Here is a 22,104-nt window from a genome sequence, read left to right on the forward strand (position 1 = left end):
TTGCTATTAATAGACCTTTCAGAACTATAGGACTGTCCATCATCAAAAGTTCATTATTGTTGGTTCTTTTACATCTTCAGGCACTTATCTCTGACAACGAAACATTTCCTTAAATCTACATTAAAAAGTTATCTTACTCAGGTCACTATATAGGTCAAAGCAGGAGTTCAAGATTTTTAGATTAAAATTCCCAGGAGATTCACAGAAAATAACAATCAGCCTAAACTGGTAAGCAGCAAATCTTCCACACTTTTCATTGTTAAAGTTAACAAAACGTTAAAGGCTCTTTTTACAACTTTGATTCAATTTCACCTACTCTTCCCTTATGTGACTCCCCTTTAACTTGGTTTACCTACCTTTAAATAAAAAGCAAAACTTTGCCAACATGTGATGCTACTTGTCAGTAACTGACAACTGCAGTGATACAGGAGGGAGATTGACTGAGTGGCATCATAACCACCAACTTTTAACGTCAACAAGACCAAGAGACTGACTGTAGAGGGAAACCAGAGGTCTGTGAGCCTGTACTCATTGGCTGAGAAGGTGAGTAACTTTAAATTCCCAGGTGTTACCATTTCAGAGCATCTGTCCTGGACCCGCCACGCAAGTGCAACTGTGAAGAAAGCACGACAGTGTTTCTATTCCCTTAGGAGTCTGCGGAGATTCAGCATGACATCTAAAACTTTGGCAAACTTCTATAGATGTGTAGCGGAGACTGTAATGACTAGCTGCGTCATGGCCTGGGATGGAAATACCAACACATACAAAATGCTGGAAGAACTCTACAAGCCAGGAAACATCTATGGAAGAACATCTATGTGGGCTGAAGAGCCTGTAGTGTGCTGTACTATTCTAAGAAGAGTAGGAGAGGGTAGAAGACCATGAAAGAAAGGGAAGAGGGAGATGATGGACTGGTGGACGGGGGGAGGGGGGTTCTGGTGGCAATTAACAGAAGTTCGAGAAATCGATGTTCATGCCATCAGGTTGGAGGCTACCCAGACGGAATATAAAGTGTTGCTCCTCCAGCCTGAACATGGCCTCATCGCAGCAGTAGAGGAGGCCATGGACTGACACATCGGAATGGGGAAATTCTTCTATCCTCTCCTATCTGATTTCCCCTTCTCTGGCCCTTTACCTCTTTCACCAATCAACCTCCCAAATCTTTACTTCACCCCTCCCCCTCTTTCAGGTTTCACCTATCACCTACCACCATGTACTTCTTGCCCCCTCCTCCCACCTTCTTAGTCTTTTCTTCCCACCCCCCCCCCCCACGTCCTGAAGGGTCATGGTCCAAAACAATTACTTTTTACTCTTTTCTATAGATGCCGCCTGGCCTGTTGATTTCCTACCAGCATTGTGTATGTTGCTTTGATTTCCAGCATTTGCAGATTTTCTCTTATTTATTGATGGAAACACCAATGCATTTTAATGGAAAATTCTACAAAAGGTTGTGGATTCAGCAGAGTACAGCACAGGTAAAGCCATTCCAACCACTGAGCCTATCAACATGAAATGCTGTCATAGAAAAGCAGCATCCACCATCAGAGATCCCCACCACTCAGGCCATGCACTTTTCCGCGCTGTTTGCATTAGGTAGAAGGTACAAGAGTCTTTGGGCTCTCACCAACAGTTATTACCCCTCAACCACCAGGCTCTTGAACAAAAGGGGATAACTGCACTCTTGCCCATCCATTCAGATCTTCCCACAACCAATAATCTCACTTTAAGGATGCTGTATTATTATCTTATGTTCTCACTATTGATTGCTATTAATTTATATTTGCATCTGCACACTTCGTTGTCTTCTGCACTCTGGTTGATATTTCATTGATCCTGCTATAGTTACTAATCCATAAATTTGCTGAGTATGCCCACAGGAAAATGAATCTCAGGGTTGTACAAGGTGACACACAATGTACTTTGATAATAAATTTACTTACTTTAAAACATTTAATACAGCGATCTGCAGATGTTGAAAAATTACTTACGTTTATAGGTGCCATGCAGCCCAGATTGAGTTAAACATCGCTGCAATTCTTCAGCATCCACTTCACCATCCTACAAAATCAAATCATAGTTTAAGATTTCTTCTATGTCTTTATCATACAATGTTGGAAACACTATCAGCCAAGAATTTTATGTTTTATACAAAAACTCTAGAACAAAAACATTTGGAACTTTTCTATTGCACTAATATATTTACATGCAAATACATTCACTGTTAAAACTAAAAATTACAAAGCTAATGAAAACAAATGAAAAATTCAATGATGCACACAGCAGCCATTTTGCTTCAGGTAAACAAAGCGTAGCCCAGTTTTATTAAGATATTAGAAATTCCCATCAAGCTACAATTCTCCTTGCAATTGTTGACAGAATTTCAAGTACTGTGGCGACCCACTTCCCAGCGCACTCGAACCGGCTCACAAAGTGGCGCACACCGGCATTGAGGCCAGTCCCAAAGAGGGCGCCAAGCCTACTTCACCAGCAAGGGGAAAAGCCCGCGCGCAGGACGGGACTGTGGATATGCACCCCCTACAGCATTCCCACCCAGGGAGAGCAGGATCAGGAAGGCTTTAAAGCGAGGCAGCGAAGTTTGAATAAACCTCTTTTGCAACTGCAGCTCACCGACTACGTGTCATTATTTCAGCCCTGCGTGTAGCACACCAATACAATTGGTGACGATATTTGGACCGGAGATGAACGACGCTGCATCTGTTCATGCAGTTTCGTTAAAACTGCAAAGCTTCTGGATGCTGCAACCTCACCTGTGGTTCCAGCAGGCAGAAGCCCAATTCCACGTTCGGCAGATAACCGCAGATTCCACACGTTACTACTACATGGTGAGCTCCCTCGACCAGGAGACAGCCGCCCAGGTTGAGGAGTTCATACAGTCGCCCCCGGAGGACGGGAAATAGACAGAATTCAAAGCCTTGCTCATAAGACTTTCGTACTATCACAGCGCGAGCGAGCTGTCCGCTTACTGCACCTGGATGGTTTGGGAGACAGGCCGCCTTTGGCTTTGATGAACGAGATGCTGTCCCTGGCCGGGGGACACAAACCCTGCCCCATGTTTGAGCAGGCATTCCTGAAGCAGCTGCCCGAGGACATAGGCCTGCTGCTGCCCGACACGCGTTTCAGCGACCCCCGGAAGGTGGCAGCCCGGGCGGACGTGCTGTGGAAAGCCAAAAAGGGAGAGTGGGGCGTCCGTCGCACAGATCACCAGGCCACGCTCCCAGCAGCAGACCAGACCCGGCTGCAAAGCCCACTAACCCCAGAGGTGGGGTGAGGAGACTAACAAACAATGGTGCTTCTACCACCCATGGTGGGGCGCAGAAACCCGCCGCTGTAGCCTGCCCTGCAAGTTCCCAGGAAACACCAGGGCCAGCCGCCGCCGCCAATGGCTACAGCGGTTGGCCATCGGGATAGCCTCCTGTATGTCCGGGACAAGCAGTCGGGACGCCGCTTTTTCGTTGACACCACCGAGATCAGTCTTACCTCCAACGAGTTACAACACCCACAACAGAGAACCGGGTCCCACCCTGAGGGCCGCTAATGGCAGCACAGTAAGGACCTACGGCACCCGTACAGTGCGGCTACAGTTTGGCTCCAGCCGGTTCACGTGGGACTTCACACTGGCCGCTGTAGCCCAACCGCTCCTGGGAGCAGATTTTTTTGCGAGCTCACAGCCTACTGGTTGACCTGCAAGGTAAGAGACTGGTCCACGCTGAGACCTTTCAAACATTCTCCCTGGGTGAAGCCCAGTTGCCGGTCCCACACCTAGACTCCATCATGCTGTCCGACAACGACTACACCAGAGTCCTGGCGGATTTCCCATCGGTTCTGGCACCACAGTTCACAGCAGCCATGCCCAGACACGGAGTACAGCACCACATCCTTACACAAGGACCACCCCTCCATGCCCATGCTCGAAGGCTTCCCCAGGACAAGCTCTGATTGACGAAGGAGGAGTTCAAGAGGATGGAGGAATTAGGGATCATATGGCGGTCCGACAGCCCATGGGCCTCCTCCCCTGCACATGGTGCCCAAAGCAACAAGGGGCTGGAGACCATGCGGTAACTACCGCAGGCTGAACGAGGCTACCACACTGGACCGCTACCCTGTGCCGCACATTCAGGACTTTGCAGCAAACTTGCATGGCGCAAGGATCTTCTCCAAGGTAGACCTCATCCGGGGATACCATCAAATCCCGATGCATCTGGATGACGTCCCCAAAACGGCACTCATCACCCCTTTCGGCCTTTTCGAGTTCCTCCGCATGCCTTTCGGCCTAAAGAATGCCGCACAGACATTCCAGTGGTTAATGGACCTGGTGAGACGCGACCTGGACTTCGCTTTCATCTATTTGGATGACATCGTCATAGCCAGCAGTAGTCATCAGGAGCATATGTCCCACCTCCGTCAACTCTACACCCGACTGAGTGAATACGGCCTGACAATCAACCCGGCCAAATGCCAGTTCGGGCTCAACACCATCGACTTCCTGGGCCACAGGATCACTACAGTCGGGGCAACCCCTCTGCCCGCCAAGGTAGACGCAATCTGCCATTTCCCCTAACCCAACACACTCAAAGGCCTGCAGGACTTGTGGGTATGGTGAATTTCTACCACTGCTTCCTCCTCTCAGCAGCTCAAATCACGCACTCGCTGTTCGCCCTGATGTCGGGTAAGGGCAAGGACATTACCTGGGACGAGGAGTCTGCCGTCGCTTTCGTTAAAACCAAAGAAGCCTTGGCAAATGCCGCGATGCTAGTGCACCCCAGAACGGACGTCCCTACCGCCCTCACAGTGGATGCATCTAATACGGCAGTTGGTGGAGTGCTGGAACAACTCATCAAGGGGTGCTGGCAACCCCTGGCGTTTTTCAGCAAACACCTATGACTACCCGAGCTCAAATACAGTGCTTTCGACTGGGAACTGTTGGCGTTATACCCGGCAATCCGGCATTTCAGGTACTTCTTAGCAGGTAGGTCCTTCACCGCGTTCACAGACCACAAACCGCCTACTTTTGCGTTCACGAAAGCATCCGATCCCTGGTCGTCCCACCAGCAGCAACATCTGTCCTACATCTCCGAATACACGGCGGAAGTCCGGCATGTCTCAGGAAAGGACAATGTCAAGGCGGATGCCCTCTCCCGCCCTAACATCCAAGCCCTGTCCCGGGGGTAGACTATGAAGCGCTGGTGGAGGCGCAGCAGGCAGACGAGGAGATCCCTAGTTACAGGACTGCAATCTCCGGTTTGCAGCTCCAGGACCTCCCCGTAGGCCCAGGTGAGAGGAGCCTACTCTGTGACGTCACCCGTCCCGTCATCCCGGCAGCCTGGTGGCGGCGCGTTTTCAACTCCATTCACAACTTAGCACACCCCTCCATCAGGACAACCGTCCGGATGGTAGCCAACAGGTTCGTTTGGCACGAACTCCGCAAGCAGGTTAGTGAATGGGGGGGGGTTATGTGGCGACCCACTTCCCAGCACACTCGAACCGACTCACAAAGTGGCACGCGCCAGCATTCAGGCCGGTCCCTAAGAGGGCGCCAAGTCTGCTTCACCAGCAAGGGGAAAAGCCCACGTGCGGGAAGGGACTGTGAATATGCGCCCCCTAGAGCATCAGGAAGGCTTTAAAGCGAGGCCACGAAGTTTGAATAAACCTCTTTTGCAACTGCAGCTCACCGACTATGTGTCGCTATTTCAGCGCTGCGTGTAGCACACCGCACATTCAAGAAAAGCAAATTAGCAAGTCTCTTTGTTTTGGTTAAAATTTAAGTACCTCCCAAACAAAATATTTTTACTTTAAAAAACAGGCCCAGAAATGCCTTTACATAAAGATAGTGCTGAGGTATAAATTATGTTTGAATATTTACCGCCTTAAAAATTAAGGCATTACCCATCAATCTGAATATATAGACTTAGTTTAAGTAGAATTCTTTATGAAATAGGTAAAATTGCTTAAAATAGCTTGAATCTAATCATGCAATTCCAAAAAATAAAAAAAGGACAAATTCAACATGACTGGGTTTGAGAAATTCCTTGCTGTTTCAACTTAAACATAGAGTTTTGTCATCTTCCACGTTCACAGCCAGTATTTCAGACCTGATGCAAAGCCTATTTATCATGAGACAATCAGCCTTTAAAAATTAATGACAGATCTTAGTGCATTGTCTACATGGGACAACAATCCTAGCAAAAGCAACATATTTAATTCTATGTTCAAACTTTTTAATGAACAATTCCCTCCCTCCCCTCAATTTGACCAATATGTATGTCTGCCACCTGCTCATGCAGCTGACTAAAGTACACTACCACCAGCAATGTATCTCTCGGCCATTTCTAACACATCCGAAAATACAATGGGAAGGGCAAATTCAACTTGAATATAGTTTGGAAATTCTACTCAAACCTCCAAAATGTTAAAAGGATTAAATGACAGACCTTATGTTCAGCAGTCATGTGGACTTAAATGTACAAAAAGAGACTTACTAGCATTTCACTGGTTTATATTTTCTTGCTTCTCTTAAATATCAATGTCAAAACCAAGTTAAACTAAAGTTTAAAGTACATTATCAAATTACTTTACTCAACCTTGAGATTCATTTTACAAGCAGCCACAAAAGAAACCCAAATGAACCCATATATAAAAAAAAGACTGACAAACACCCAACGTGCAGATAAAAGACAAGTGCAAGCAGTAAAAGAAAGCAAATAACATTTAGAATGCAAGTGAGTCCTCAGACATGGAGCCCAGAGCAGGTGGAGCATCCCCACAAACTCAGCCTAGGTTCAATGTATATGTCACAGAGCCCACAGACGTGTAGCCTGGAGTAGGCCACAACATCAGCACAGCGAAGAGTAAACACTGCAAAGCGGCGAGTAGAATTGATCCGACCCTTGCCTCTGGCTTTGACACCCTGCCTTTTCAATCCATCTGACCTGGCATTTAAATCTTCGAAACATCAGGTCGTTCCTCACTCTAAAACCTGCACCCTGTCACATCGATACACTCTGGGTCTGGACCCTGCCGCCACACTTTGGCCCGTAACCAACCATTCAAATCGGCCCAGCACTTATATCAATCAAACCTCGCCACAGTCATGATAATTCTTATTACTTTACAGAAAATCAGATAGCAAACTGCTTATCTGGATTTGAAACAGCTTGTTTTGGGAGTTGTAAATCGGTTGTGGCCCCCACTGTAATGTACAACAAACTGTACAACAGTGTTTATGAAACACTGGTACGGAAAGGGAGATTTCTGCGGCAGCAGGCGAGATTTAAGAATGGTGTGTTGCCTCCCTGGTGCTAGGATCCAGGACATTACGGACCAATTGCCGGGAATCCTCAAGGGTGAAGGTGAACAACTGGGAGTGGTAGTGCATGTCGACACAAATGACATCGGGAAGAAGGGGAAGGACATTCTGCAGCGGGACTTCAGAGAACTCGGAAGAAGGCTGAAAAGCAGGACTTCCAGGGTGGTTATCTCCGGTTTGCTTCCAGTTCCTTGTGCTGGAGAGAGCAGGAACAGGGAGATAATGGATCTGAATGCGTGGCTGAGGAACTGGTGCAGGAAGCAAGGATTTACATTCTTGGACCACTGCGGTATGTTTTGGGGTAAGGATAAATTATACAAAAGGGACAGGTTACACCTTAATAGGTGGGTGACCAGCATTCTGGCATGCAGGTTTGCCACTGCAACATGGATGAGTTTAAACTAAGTAGTGGGGGGGGAGGGGATGAAATGGAAATAAAGATGGAGTTAAAGGGAAAGTGAAAACAGGAAAAGTTAAAAAGGACAACAGAATCAATGGAACAGAAAGTTCAAGAGATCATATAGTATTGCCAAGTGAAATAGGAATTGATATGAAAGGAGAGGGGAGTAACAAATTAAAAGTATTATATATGAATGCACGAAGTATAAGGAATAAAGTAGATGAGCTTGACGCTCAGTTGGAAATTGGCAAGTACGATGTTGCGGGAATAACAGAGACATAGGTTGAAGCGGACAGGGCCTGGGAAATGAATATTCAAGGATATACGTCTTATCGAAAGGACAGACTGACGGTCAGAGGGGGTGGGGTGGCTCTGTTGGTGAGGAATGATATTCATTCCCTTGCGGGGGGGGGGGGGGTACACAGAATCAGGGGATGTAGAGTCAGTATGGATAGAACTGAGAAATTCTAAGGGTAGAAAGACCCTAATGGGTGTTATCTACAGGCCCCCAAACAGTAGTCTGGATGTAGGGTCTAAGTTGAATGAAGAGTTAAAATTGGCATGTTGCAAAGGTAACGATATAGTTGTGATGGGGGATTTAAATATGCAGGTAGACTGGAAGAATCAGGATGGTACTAGACCCCAAGAAAGGGATTTTGTGGAGTGCCTCTGAGATGGATTCTTAGAATAGCTTGTACTGGAGCCTACCAGGGAGAAGGCAATTCTAGATTTAGTGTTGTGCCATGAACCGGATTTGATAAGGGACCTCGAGGTAAAGGAGCCATTAGGAGGTAGTGACCATAATATGATATGTTTTAACCTACAATTTGAGAAGGAGAAGGGAAAATCAGATGTGTCAGTATTACAGTTGAACAAAGGGAACTATGGAGCTATGAGGGAGAAGCTGGCCAAAGTTCAATGGAACAAAACCCTAGCAGGGAGACAGTTAAACAACAATGGCAGGTATTTCTGGGAATAATGCAGAAGGTGCAGGATCAGCTCATTCCAAAGAGGAAAAAAGATCCTAAGGGGAATAAGGGGAGGCCGTGGCTGACGAGGGAAGTAAAGGACAGTGTAAAAATAAAAGAGAAGTATAACATAGCAAAGATTAGCGGGAAACCGGAGGGCTGGGAAGCTTTTAAAGAGCAACAGAAAATTTTTAAAAAGGCAATATGCAGAGAAAAAATGAGGTACGAAGGTAAACTAGCCAAGAATATAAAGGAGGATAGTAAAAGCTTCTTTAGGTATGTGAATAGCAAAAAAATAGTTAAGACCAAAATTGGGCCATTGAAGACAGAAACTGGTGAATTTATTACGGGGAACAAGGAAATGGCAGATGAGCTGAACAGGACCTTTGGATCTGTTTTCACTAGGGAAAACACAAACGATCTCCCAGATATAATAGTGGCCAAAGGAACTAGGGTAACGGATGAACTGAAGGAAATTTATATTAGGCAAGATATGGTGTTGGATAGACTGTTGGGTCTGAAGGCTGTTAAGTCCCCGGGACCTGATGGTCTACATCCCAGGGTACTTAAGGAGGTGGCTCTAGAAATCATGGACTCATTGGTAATAATTTTCCAATGTTCTATAGATTCAGGAACAGTTCCTGCAGATTGGAGGATGGCTAATGTTGTCCCACTTTTCAAGAAAGGAGGGAGAGAGAAAACAGGGAATTATAGACCGGTTAGCCTGACGTCAGTGGTGGGAAAAGTGCTGGAGTCAATTATAAAAGAGGAAATTACGACACATTTGGATAGCAGTAGAAGGATCAGTCCGAGTCAGCATGGACTTATGAAGGGAAAATCATGCTTGACTAATCTTCTGGAATTTTTTGAGGATGTAACTATGAAAATGGACAAGGGAAAGCCAGTGGATGTAGTGTACCTGGACTTTCAGAAAGCCTTTGATAAAGTCCCACATAGGAGATTAGTGGACAAAATTAGGGCACATGGTATTGGGGGGCAGAGTACTGACATGGATTGAAAATTGGCTGGCTGACAGGAAACAAAGAGTAGCGATTTACGGGTCCCTTTCAGAATGGCAGGCTGTGACCAGTGGGGTACCACAAGGTTCGGTGCTGGGACTGCAGCTGTTTACAATATACATTAATGATTTAGATGAAGGGATTAAAAGTAACATTAGCAAATTTGCCAATGACACAAAGCTGGGTGGCAGTGTGAAATGTCAGGAGGATGTTATGAGAATGCAGGGTGACTAGGGCAGGCTAGGTGAATGGGCAAATGTATGGCAGATGCAGTTTAATGTGGATAAATGTGAGGTTATTCACTTCGGTGGCAAGAACAGGAAGGCAGATTACAATCTAAATGGAGTCAAGTTAGGAAAAGGGGAAGTACAACGAGATTTAGGTGTTCTTGTACATCAGTCAATGAAAGCAAGCATGCAGGTACAGCAGGCAGTGAAGAAAGCTAATGGCATGCTGGCCTTTGTAACAAGAGGAATTGAGTATAGGAGTAAAGAGGTCCTTTTGCAGCTGTACAGGGCCCTGGTAAGACCCCACCTGGAATATTGTGTGCAGTTTTGGTCTCCAAATTTGAGGAAGGACATTCTTGCTATTGAGGGAGTGCAGCGTAGGTTCACAAAATTAATTCCAGAATGGCGGGACTGTCATATGTTGAAAGATTGGAGCAACTGGGCTTGTATAAATGGAATTTAGAAGGATGAGAGGGGATCTGATTGAAACATACAAGATTATTAAGGGATTGGACATGCTGGAGGCAGGAAGCATGTTCCCGCTGATTGGTGAGTCCAGAATAGAGGCCACAGTTTAAGAATAAGGGGTAGGCCATTTGGAACAGAGATGCGGAAAAACTTTTTCACCCAGAGAGTGGTGGATATGGGGAATGCTCTGCTCATAAGGCAGTGGAGGCCAAGTCTCTGGATGCTTTCAAGAGAGAGTTAGATAGAGCTCTTACAGATAGTCGGGTCAAGGGATATGGGGAGAGGGCAGGAACGGGGTACTGATTGTGTATGATCAGCCATGATCATACTGAATGGCGGTGCTGGCTGGCTAGAAGGGCTGAACGGCCTACTCCTGCACCTACTGTCTATTGTCTAAACTGAAATAGCCACTTTGCTTGCCAAATCCCATTATTTTCCACTGAACCAAACCTACATTTTAAAATTGTAAATAAGTACTTAAAAAAAATAAATCCAGTGATAACTCACATCTTGAATACTGGAGACACATTAAAAAAAAACATCCTTGCCTGCCTCTTAGCGCAAGACAGTAGGTAAGAAACTTGAATAGTCTGTTGCAGAATAGATTACCAATAAAGTAGGAAATCCAAATAGAGTGGATTCCAGTTAATTAGGACCTGTCAAGACCAGCACATTTTGACCCAATTAAGCAGCTGCCCTATTAGCTGAAATTTCATGGAAATAGTTACAAGTGTATAAAATAGACAAAGTGCCATTGAATTGAATAACAAATCATGTATTAATTGAATTAAAACACTACCAATGCTACAACAATACTATAATACTTCCAAGGTCAAGAAAGTGGAACTGTCCCAGTGCAATGGCATTTCCACTTTAAAAACTCTTCTATACAGATTTCCTAACAGTTATCACCCAGTGTACACAGCCATGCATGGGGTGTCCAGGGAGGGGTAGCACCTCTGGTAAAGGGGTTTGTCATGCCCATTCTGGGGCAGCTCACTTACCTTAGTCCCCATACTCAAGAAAATGAGTCTCACGGCTGTATATGGTGACATATGCACTTTGATAATAAATTTACTTTGAACATTCAGTTCTCACTCGTAGCTCCAAGTAGCTGTTTGCATGCAACAGCAGTCACACCCCAGTATACTGCTAAACCAGGTGAGATTAACCAGCAGGCCTCATACCCCGGTGAAATAGGGACATGCCTTTTCTAGCATGTGAAGCCAGTTCCAGCAGTCTAGGCAGATGAGATCAGCAGTGAGATTCAACAGCCAAGGCGGTTCTGCAACACTTCAATGAGAATGAAGGCATGATAAGTCACCGAAGTTACGATCATCCATTGTAACCAGTGTGATGACACCCAGTTCCCGAGCTGTATTGTTCTATAATTCATTGGACACTGGACTGAGACTTCTAAAATTGAAGGAGGGGAACTGTCCCAGTGCAACGGCTTTTCTACTTTGAAAACCCTCTTGCACAGGTTTCAATGTCATTGCTGGATAGGATGGACAACAAACACTACTGTGTCAGTTGCTTACTAAGTTAAGAGCCCATGGTATTACAAAAAAGTTACTAGCATGGTTAAAGCATTGACTAATTGGTAGAGGCAGCGAGTAGAAATAAAAGAATCCTTTTCTGCTTGACTATCAGTGAGTAGTGATGTTTCACAGGGGTCTGTGTTGGGCGCGCGTCCTGTTGCACTGCTCGGTCAGTCGCTCTCTCTGGACTGTGACCACCGCGGCCCCGATGCGGGGCCCTCCACTCCTGACCTTGTCCTCTCACCCCACCCACGACCAACCGCACCTGGTCAAGGCGTCTGGAGGGCAGGAGGCTGGAGTTTGGGCGCAGAGGCTGTCTAATGAGGCAATAAAGTCCTCAAAGCTGCTTCAGCACCTCGAGTCCAAGCACCCTGCACTTAAAGACAAACCCGTTGAGTTTTTTGAGTGGAAAAAATGTGAGCAAGCAGGACAGAAGCAAGTGCCAAGAGCCACGTAATCTAAATTACGGAATAGACTGGACATAAGGAAGCTCCTTCGAGTATCGCTGTATTCCAGACGTGTTTAACACCCTCACCCCCGTCAGTCGGTCAGCAAGAATATTGTCAATATTAAACCGGTCCATGGTACAATAAATGTTGGTGACCCCTGGTGTAGTCAGTACAATCTGAATTTTGCAATTTATTATTCTAGCAAGGAAAGGCCTTTATGATTGGTTTTATCCCCAAAACTGTAATAGCCTCCTGCAGGATTTTGATTTCAGATTTATGTACATCAAAAACTGAAATATGCAATTTACATTAACCAACACCATCTAAGGATGTGCTGGGGCAGACCACAAGTGTCTCCACACGCTCCAGAAAAACTCACATCAGGAATGTGATGATCAGTGTGAACTCTTCCTGCTCACTTCCACTTGCGAATGTGGCTTACATTTCTTCACCCCTCCCCCCACATGCTTCCATTTAAATTCTCATTTTATTTTTAAGGAGAGCAGAGTAAAAGTGAATAACACCCAAACTGACAAAAATCAAACTTCAGATTTAAGGTAGAGTTTAATGTCACTTACACAAATGCAACGAAAAAATTGATATCATGATGGTAACTGATAGGTGGGAAAAACAACCTGATAAATAAACTCTTCTTAGGCTTCCAGTGTCAACTTTAACAGACATTTCAATAACAAACTCTGCCATCTGCATCAGGAATGATGCCTCGGCACATTAAGTTGGAGGTAGCAGAACTTCTGCATACGCAATAACCACAGGATTGACTTCGACGGCACAAACTACTGTGCCGTGCCAAATGCTTTTGGGACTGCCTGGGGAAGAAAGCCATTCAAATAAGACCACAGAATAAAATTTTTTAACAAAGACAAAGGTCTCACTCTAAGAACTGGAATATGATTGTAAACAAGGTGGGACAATGGAAACCTGATCGGCTGACGACTAACCAATCAGGAGGGCTGGATGACATGGGTATATACACCACCAGACTAGACATCCCTAATGAAGATGGCAGAATTTGTCATCGAAATGTCAGGTGCTTGACAGTTTAAGAAGCTGCTATGCTGAAACTGTTGAGGAAAGAATTGCAGATTCTTTCTGAATTGATGAGCCAAATTTCCTTCCTTATTGTTCTATCTTGTGAATTGCAAAGAGCAATTATTGCTAAAGTATTCAAAACACATTAAACAATACCTGTAGATGTTGATCTAAAAACAGACAAATTTCTGACTAAATTTCAAACTAAATTTCCAATTTAGTAAATCAGCAGTGGACTTCTTTAGCAGACATTTCAGCACCACTTTCAAAAATATTGCTAACTTCATGCAAACGCAAGGGTTTAACCAAAGCAAAGTGAACACTGGGGAATGGAATACTTTGCTAAATTTGTAATCAAATTTCAGCACAAGACCACTTGAGAAAAACACAAGCTTGCAGAGTAAAGACAAAACTCAAAGTCAAAGCCAAGTTTATTATTTTACTGTCAAAACTGAACTGAAAAGCAGATCTTTTCACACTAATATGAATCCCATTACCTAATCTTCCTTGGTGTTTCCAACCTCAAGAATGTTCTATAAAAGAGCATTGAATTGGCAATAATAAACCATTCTAAAGATCTTATTCTGAAGTGCTAAATTCAAATTTCAAGGTGTAAGAAACAAGCATACTTGCAATGAAATTAATACTGAAGTGTTCAGTTAATAGTTAATTGAATCAAACCATAAACTAAGAAAACTTTCAAAAACACATCACTAAGTTCAGGCAAGTTCATACCATGTCTTCTTAGTAACTGGAAGCAATAGCTCAAAGTGCTTACCTGTCCAGCAATTGCAGTGAAATAACTCCACATTGGATCAACTGAAGCCGCAGGATAACCAGAGTACGCAGAGTAAGTTTGATATGCACCTGGTGGAGCAGCATGCATCGGACCACCTGGCCCTGCCATTCCTGCCATATGTCCACTAAAACCTCCATGCTGACAAGACAGAACACATTCAGTTTTAATAGACAAAAATTTATTAACTTTTAAAACTTAAATTTCTATTGTCCAGTAGGTAAAATAACTTTCTTAGACGTACTTCTTACAAAAACAGTTAAGATTGCATGCTTATGAGAACGATTCTCAGAGATTTAAAATAGTCCCATACAGAAACATCCTATTAAGCTACTCCCAACTTTCTTAATATAGCCAGTAAATTTGTTCTATACATAGCAATAAAGCTCCATTAATCCACTTCTGATATCATCCTTCACCAGGACTAAAAGCTATCAATTTTATGCAAACACACATTTGAAGGAAACAGACAACATACTCTGGAGAATTAAAAATTATTCAGGAATTACCAAGCATAAAAATATAAAATGCACATCATACTTGACCAAAATTAGAATATTTTTGAAGAAATAAGCAATTGTTGGTTCAAATTATTCAAACTTTTATATTTGTGAGTATTATAGAAGGAAATGAATTGACCATGATGAAACAGTGGAGCACACTTGACGGGCTGAATGGCTAATTCTGCTCCTATGTCTTAGGGTCTTATATATTCAAGATATGCCATAAACAAGAGTTACAGCTGGGAAAATAAAGTAAAATGAGGGTGCAAGTTCCTGGGCTTACAGCTAATGTAATTATCGCCACCAGAGTGGGTGATATACAAGTGACTGGGAAAGGATGCAGAGATAGTTAGGTGCAAGACTATGAAAAAGTTGAAAGGATTGAGAATTTTTCCATTAAGAGACAAATGGGTGAATTGAGAAGATGGATCAGCAAAAGTGTAAATTAGGGTAGTGGCAGCAGTTTGGAAGCAGCTTGAGAGGTGGCGGATTGTAAAAAGCAGGAGATAAACAAGTATGGAAATATTTCATTCTGGAAGTTATAAAACATGGAATGCAATGGATAACATTAAAATCAAAGTCAGTAATATACTGTCCATTTAAATACCAGTACAGGTCCTTGAGGACCATATCACATTGACGCAGAAAAATACTTCTCCACCTTTTGTTTTTGACTGTTACCAAACTACATCACAATGTTATAAATGCTCTTCCATCTTTGCTAATAATTGGTTATAACAATCCTAATGCTGTTAGAAAGTGAATGCAAACTAATTTGAAAATACATTCCCTCTCCACTGTTCTAGGGACTGCCTCAATAAAAGTAAACCAATTAGTTTAGTCAGGCATGGCTTGTTCTTCAATTCTGATTAATCAATACCTATTTAAACCAATGATGGATTCCCTACAGTGGATGCTAAAAGTGAGTGGTTATCTGTCTTTTTTTTTGCCTGCACATTTTTTTAAATAATGGAGTGACATCTGAACTTCTCCCGATCCAATATGGCATAATGTCTGTATCTAGAGAGCTTTATAAAATTATGACTAATGTATCTACAAGTTCCTTACCTATTTTAAAGCCTGGTGTAGAAACCATCAGCTCCTGGAGATTTGTATAGCTTAAGTCCCAATATTTTCTCCATTAACACTTTTCTTACTTATATTAAATCCACTGAGCTCCTCCCCATCACTTATTTTTAGGTTCCCTTGACCGCTGGCATTTTGTCCACTTTCTCCACTGTGAAAACGGATACAAAGTACTCATTTAACAAATCTACCATTTAAAAAATGATTATAATCTTACCTGTACCCTCAATGGGCCCCACATTCCCCATATTATGGCAAAAGGTGGTTAAAAACATGTGTTAATTCTGATAATTTTTTTTTATAAAAACCCATTGTTCTTTTACAGTTTATTACTATGTATCTGAGTTTTCCAGAGTTCTGTCTGCTGAGTTCCACATTTTCAAAACTTTTTTTTTGGAATCATTCCAATAGTTAAAGAGTGTGTAACAAGCTGCCGGTGCCATCAAGCAAGACTTCAATGTTCAAGAAAAGTTTGGATAGGTATATGGATGGCAGGGGTATGGAGGGCTATGGTTCCAGTGCAGATAGTTAGGACTAGGCAGTTTACAGCTCAACACAGACCAGATGGGCCAAAGGGCCTGTTTCTATGGTGTACTTTTCTATGATTCTTTAATACTTCAGAAATTAGTCATAAAACGCATATTACATCTTCTGGTGGAAGAAATGTACAATTTTAAACTCAAGGACATACATTAAGGAAAATAAATATGGGGAAATGTTAAATTAATGCTAAATCAGCAGTAATACTCGTGGTATCATAAATAAGGATTTATGATCAGTGACAATGCAATATTGCCTACCACGAGCCTTGAAAACAGCTGCCCATGGAGATCTATGCTGTTGACTTCCTTTTTGCGAAGGGAAACTTACTATCAGATAGCCAACCATTTAACACTGCTTTTAAAACTAATGTGGTGAGCAAGGAGTACTTTTGCATCTTCAGAAAAGAAGTGTTGGATGAAATTAACAATGTGCCAGACTTCACACGAAGGAAAACTGCCTTTAGACAAATAGATCTTCAAACTTCAAACTAATTAGGACAAACGGCCACACAGTGAGTCTGTGTGCCTTTGGTCGTTAGGAATATATGGCAACAAATAGTGCCATGTCAATACATCATGCTACCAGCTGAAATGTGAAGGCTGACCCCAGCACACCCTCAGGTGTGTTGGCTGTTAACGTGCATACAAGTGACAAATAAACTTGAATGTTGATTTTCGTACTCATTGTCAGATACCAATGAGAATCATTTACAGGCACCTTAGCACAGTTTGTCAATTTCAACAGAAACCAATAGCAAATCAAAATGTACCATAGTCTCTCAACTCCTCTTTAATTATTATTACAACCAGTAACAAGAGCCTTAGGACATCAAAAGCAACACATACAAAAGGTTTGAGGAACTCAGCAGGTCAGGCAGCATCTACAGAAATGAACAGTCGACATCTTGGGCAGAGACCCTTCTTCAGGACTGAGAAGGAAGAGTGAAGACACCAGAATTCTCAATTAACATATTACAACTTCAAGTAGACTATATGAGCTTACTCTACCTGGAAGTTAGTAGTAAACTCCCCTCCCCAAGAGCACTTTCCAGGAAACTACATAAATTAAAGGGATGCAGGAGATTTTAAACAGGGAAAGAACCTGGCCTCCAATAACAAAACTTCAGAGGGAGATGGAAATCCTCTATTGTACCTTCCATGGCACAGTAGACAGGCAGAAGGCACTGAAGTCTATATCTTGAGTGACACAAAGTTATCAAATGCTTTCTGGGTTTCAATGTAAATGACAACTACTGCTCTGGTCAGGTTTGTCAATAATGATGCATTGCTTAGGCTGGATCTATTAATCAATTGAAGGTTTTCAAAACTGTCCCATAAAGACTCAATTCCTCAATAATTGCCATCTGTAAAATCTCTGGTTTACCTCAAGCTTAAATGAGGCACTTCATTGGGAAGAGTTGACCATGAATGTTTTGTCCTAGTTGTCCAGATACACAAGCCAGGGCAGTATGACATGAAGAGCAAGTTGTTGCATGTAGCAGGCTTCCCCTCTCCACACAGCTAATAAATGCACAGCAACAGCAGACCAGTACAGTTCGGCACCAACAGTGTCGCAGAAGTGGTCAATCAGCATTAAACTCAACACAAGACAGACTTAGGGACTCCAGTTCCGGACTTTTCCCTGTTTACTTCCGAAGCCTTCCCCACAGTGGGTATAGCACATGACATTGGAGGTTTGAGATCAGAGCTTTCCTTCTGGGTGAGCTGCCAACCACAGCTGACAAGCCCCATCTGCCCAAAGTGACTTTTTTTTTTAAAAAGTTGCCAATAACTTGCTTTTGCCCCTTCTCCTGTCAGTAGAAATGGTTCCACTAGGGTCAGGTGGACTTTGTTGTCAGAGTCTATGTGAAATGCATGCCACTGGGAGCATTTAGAAGATTGTGGGAGCTTAACTTCCCTGCCTCCTCCCCCTGCCCCCAGCCACTCCCCAGGCTGCAACAACCTTAAAGAATCAATGACAAATAGCAACCAGTCTTACATAGCAAACTGATAATTGCAGTTTTCCAATTTAATGCAAAGATTCCCAAATAAAGGGACTTTCAATAAAGTTTAGAATAGAAACCTAGGAATTTCTCACTTTTCAGTACCATTGTTTTTACTTCACTTTAATTAGTTCTTATATTGATTGTGCATTGTTTCATTTCTGATTCTAAATCAGTTTTGACAGAACACGATATTTTCTTGCTCTAAGTATTGGTAATATACTCTGCATCTAATGTTTTGTCTCTTCCATAATTATAAAAAGTAAAAACTTGATAATGTTATCCATTACAAATTTTATTTTATGCTCCTTGTCACCTTGTATTTTTCAATTGTTTGGATCTGTACTTTGTTTCTTGTAATTTTTTTTTAATGCTATACATGACAGAAATATCACCAGGTTCAGAAACAATTATTACCCCTCAGCCATAAGGATCTTGAGCCACAGGGGAATAACTTCACGTACCCCAATACTAGACAGATTCTTCAATCTATGTATGGACTCACTCTTAAGAACTCTACAACTCGTGTTCTCTATATTTAGTGTTCATTGTTTTTGTATTTGCACAGCTTGTCGTCTTTCGCACAATAGCTTTTGATCTTTTGCCCTGTGCAGTTTTTCATTAATTCTATTGCATCTACTGTGAATGCCTGCAAGAAAATGAGTTTCAGAGTAGTATAGTGGCATATGCAAATCTGTAACCCAAATACAGAATTCACTGTTAGCTCCCCAGTATATTAAACAGCACTCTCTAAGCTCCCTCCCTACTATTAATTTGACTGAAATATAAACTTCAAAATAATTCTAAAATCTGCAATACAAAATGCAAATAAGATGAGTGGGTTCATGAAAAGGCACAAAGATGTTTGAGCAAACAATGAACCTCGACAGGATAGGAAAACACACTCCATTTTACTTGGCGTTACCGGTTTAAAATTCAGTTAAAATGGAGTGCATTTCCCCACTTGACCGCAGCAATTTACGGAAGTGCTGCAAAACCTGATCTCACATACTGCTCATCAGTTCTTCTCCGTCCGTTAACTCACTGGTAGGTATTTTATTTAAAAAAAAATAAGATCACGGGGAGTTAAGTCTCAAGTATTCGACTGCTTGGCCTCACTTCTCTCCGAGCGACTGCAACATACCAAGGCCTCACTGAAGGCATTCCTGCCTTGGAACCACCTTCCCGACCAAAAAAGGACTACAACGGCGGGAGTGAGCTCTGCTCCAGAGGGTGAACAATGAGTGTCTGTCGTCAGGGAGCAGAGGGACCCCGGCACCACCGCGACTGACCAGCGGGAAACCCGCCGAGTGCCGTGCCTACGGGAGGGGCTGTGAGGTAGGGCCGATCACGGCCATGACCGGGAGTGCAGGGTGAGGGGTCGGTACGGGTCCGGCCTGCTCGGGCCCAGCGACACCTCATGCCTGGCCTACGCCGCCCTGATGAAGCCCCGGCCGCGAACAACGGTAACTCCAGCCGACTTACCCCGCCATATCCTGGGTAAGACATGGTCTCCGAGCTCGTTGCGTATGACTAAAGCCGGGGACTGAAGGTATTTACAGTTCACAACCTCCGGGAAAACGCTATATTTCGACACCGAGCAACGTCCCGTTTCTTTGCCTCACTTCCTGTCGCCGCTACCCCAATCCCCGCCTCCCCGCCGCATTCGTTGGATGACTTCTCAACTTCGATCTCAATTGAACGGCGAGCAATGATTGAGCGCTGCGGCAGCCAATCAGTTTGAAAAGCACGAAGGCTCGGTGACCGTGGCGGAGCCGCATGAGCGTTTGGGAGTTGGGTCAACGGAGCTGCTGAAGTGCGGGTGCCCAGCCTCCAGTGAGATAATGTTCTGGAATTTCTAAAGTTATTTAGCAGCGTTAATCTGGATCACTACAGAATTCAGAGTAAATTAATTATCAAAGTATATGCGTGTCACCCTGAGATTTGTTTGCTTGTGGGTGTACTCAATAAATCCGTAATGGAATAATTTCATCAATAATTTCATTGATTCACTGGGCCACACTAACTTGGGCGTTAAACCAGTGTGCAAAAGACATCAAACCGTGCACATACAAAAAGAAATTTAAAAAATCAATAAACACTGAGAACATGAGATGAAGTGTCCTTGAAAGTGAGTCCGTAGCTTGCGTGAACGTTTCAACGATGGAGCAAATGAAATTATCCCCTATAGTTCAAGAGCTTGGTGGTTGAGAGGTAAATACTGTTCCTGAACCTGATAGTGTGAGTCCTGAGGCTCCTGTAACTTCTTCCTGATGGCAGCAGTGAGAAGAGAGCATGGTGATGAGTTCCTGATGATGGATGCTGCTTTCCTATGACAATGCTGTGTGTAGATGTGCTCAGCAGTGGGGAGGGTTTTACCCGTGATGGATTAGCCATATCCACTACTTCTTTCTTTCTTTCTTTTTCAATCTTTTTATTAAATTTCATATATATATAAAAAAAAACATAGCATGATAATGAATAGATTACAAATTCAATAAACTTGAAATTACATTAGTAATAGGATAATAATATCCTATTAAACATCAATCAACAAAAGGTACATTAATCAATCAAGTCTATATAAATATATATGGAAAAAAAACAAAAATAATCATCAAAAGAGAAAAAAAAATTGAAAATATATAGAAGAAAATATATATTGAAAAAAAATACTAAACTAAACTAACATGGGCAATAATAACAGTTTATAAGTATGTGATAGTGTCAAGAAAAAACTCCGGAACTCCATACCTGAACAAGAATAAGTAGAGAAAAGGATCTGAAAGAGGCCAAATTAATTCATATGAAAATGTCGAATGAACGGTCCCCAGGTTTCTTCAAATTTAATTGATGAGTCAAAAATAGTGCTTCTAATTTTTTCCAAACTCAGATAGGAAATAGTTTGAGAGAACCACTGAGATGTGGTAGGAGGAATTACTTCTTTCCAGTTTTGTAATATAGATGCTGAAAAAGCTTTTGATAAGAGTTGAATGGACATACTTATTTAATGCATTGAGAAACTTTAATTTTAGTCCTAATTTTATATCATGGATTAAATTAATATATTATAAACCTGTTGCTTCTGTTCTTACAAATAATTATAGATCCTCTTTTTTTCAATTATCTCGTGGTACGAGACAAGGTTGTCCTTTAAGTCCTTTATTATTTAATATTGCATTAGAACCTTTAGCCATTGCTATTCGTGAGTCTCCTAATATTTTTGGTATCATCTGTAATGAGAAGTTATACAAATTATCACTTTATGCTGATGATTTGCTGTTATATATTTCTGATCCTAATAGGTCTATTCCCGCTATTTTATCCTTGTTGGCTCAATTTGGTAGTTTTTCTGGTTATAAATTAAACTTAGATAAGAGTGAATTATTCCCCTTAAACGCGCAAACCTTATTGAATGACAGGATGCCATTTAAACTTGTTACTGATAACTTTATCTATTTAGGTATAAAAATCACCAAGAAATATAAAGATTTATTTGGACTGAATTTTTTACCTATGCTTCATCAAATTCAACAACTTACTACAAGATGGTCTCCCTTATTTTCATCATTAGTTGGTCGGATTAATGCTATTAAAATGATGATTTTACCGAAATTTTTATATTTATTTCAAGCCTTACCAATTTTTATTCCTAAAACTTTTTTTGACAACATTGATTCAAAAATTTCCTCATTTGTGTGGCAAAATAAAAACCCTAGGTTAAG

The 22,104-nt window shown here is 42.5% G+C and overlaps 1 protein-coding gene across 1 annotated transcript in view; it reads right to left on the bottom strand.

Moving 5' to 3' along the window:
* LOC132392505 (grancalcin-like) overlaps positions 1 to 20,024 on the bottom strand; it is a 32,256-nt gene extending 12,232 nt beyond the window's left edge. Inside the window, exons 1-3 of the mRNA XM_059966448.1 lie at positions 19,865 to 20,024; positions 14,228 to 14,386; positions 1,989 to 2,058 (exon numbers count right to left, since the gene is read on the bottom strand). Coding sequence (XP_059822431.1) covers positions 1,989 to 2,058; positions 14,228 to 14,386; positions 19,865 to 19,888 — 253 coding nt within the window. The 5' untranslated portion in view covers positions 19,889 to 20,024. The remainder of the gene's footprint in view (positions 1 to 1,988; positions 2,059 to 14,227; positions 14,387 to 19,864) is intronic.
* Positions 20,025 to 22,104: the final 2,080 nt, after the last annotated feature.

This window comes from Hypanus sabinus, chromosome 4 (assembly GCF_030144855.1).
Source record: "Hypanus sabinus isolate sHypSab1 chromosome 4, sHypSab1.hap1, whole genome shotgun sequence".
Lineage (NCBI taxonomy): Eukaryota > Metazoa > Chordata > Chondrichthyes > Myliobatiformes > Dasyatidae > Hypanus > Hypanus sabinus.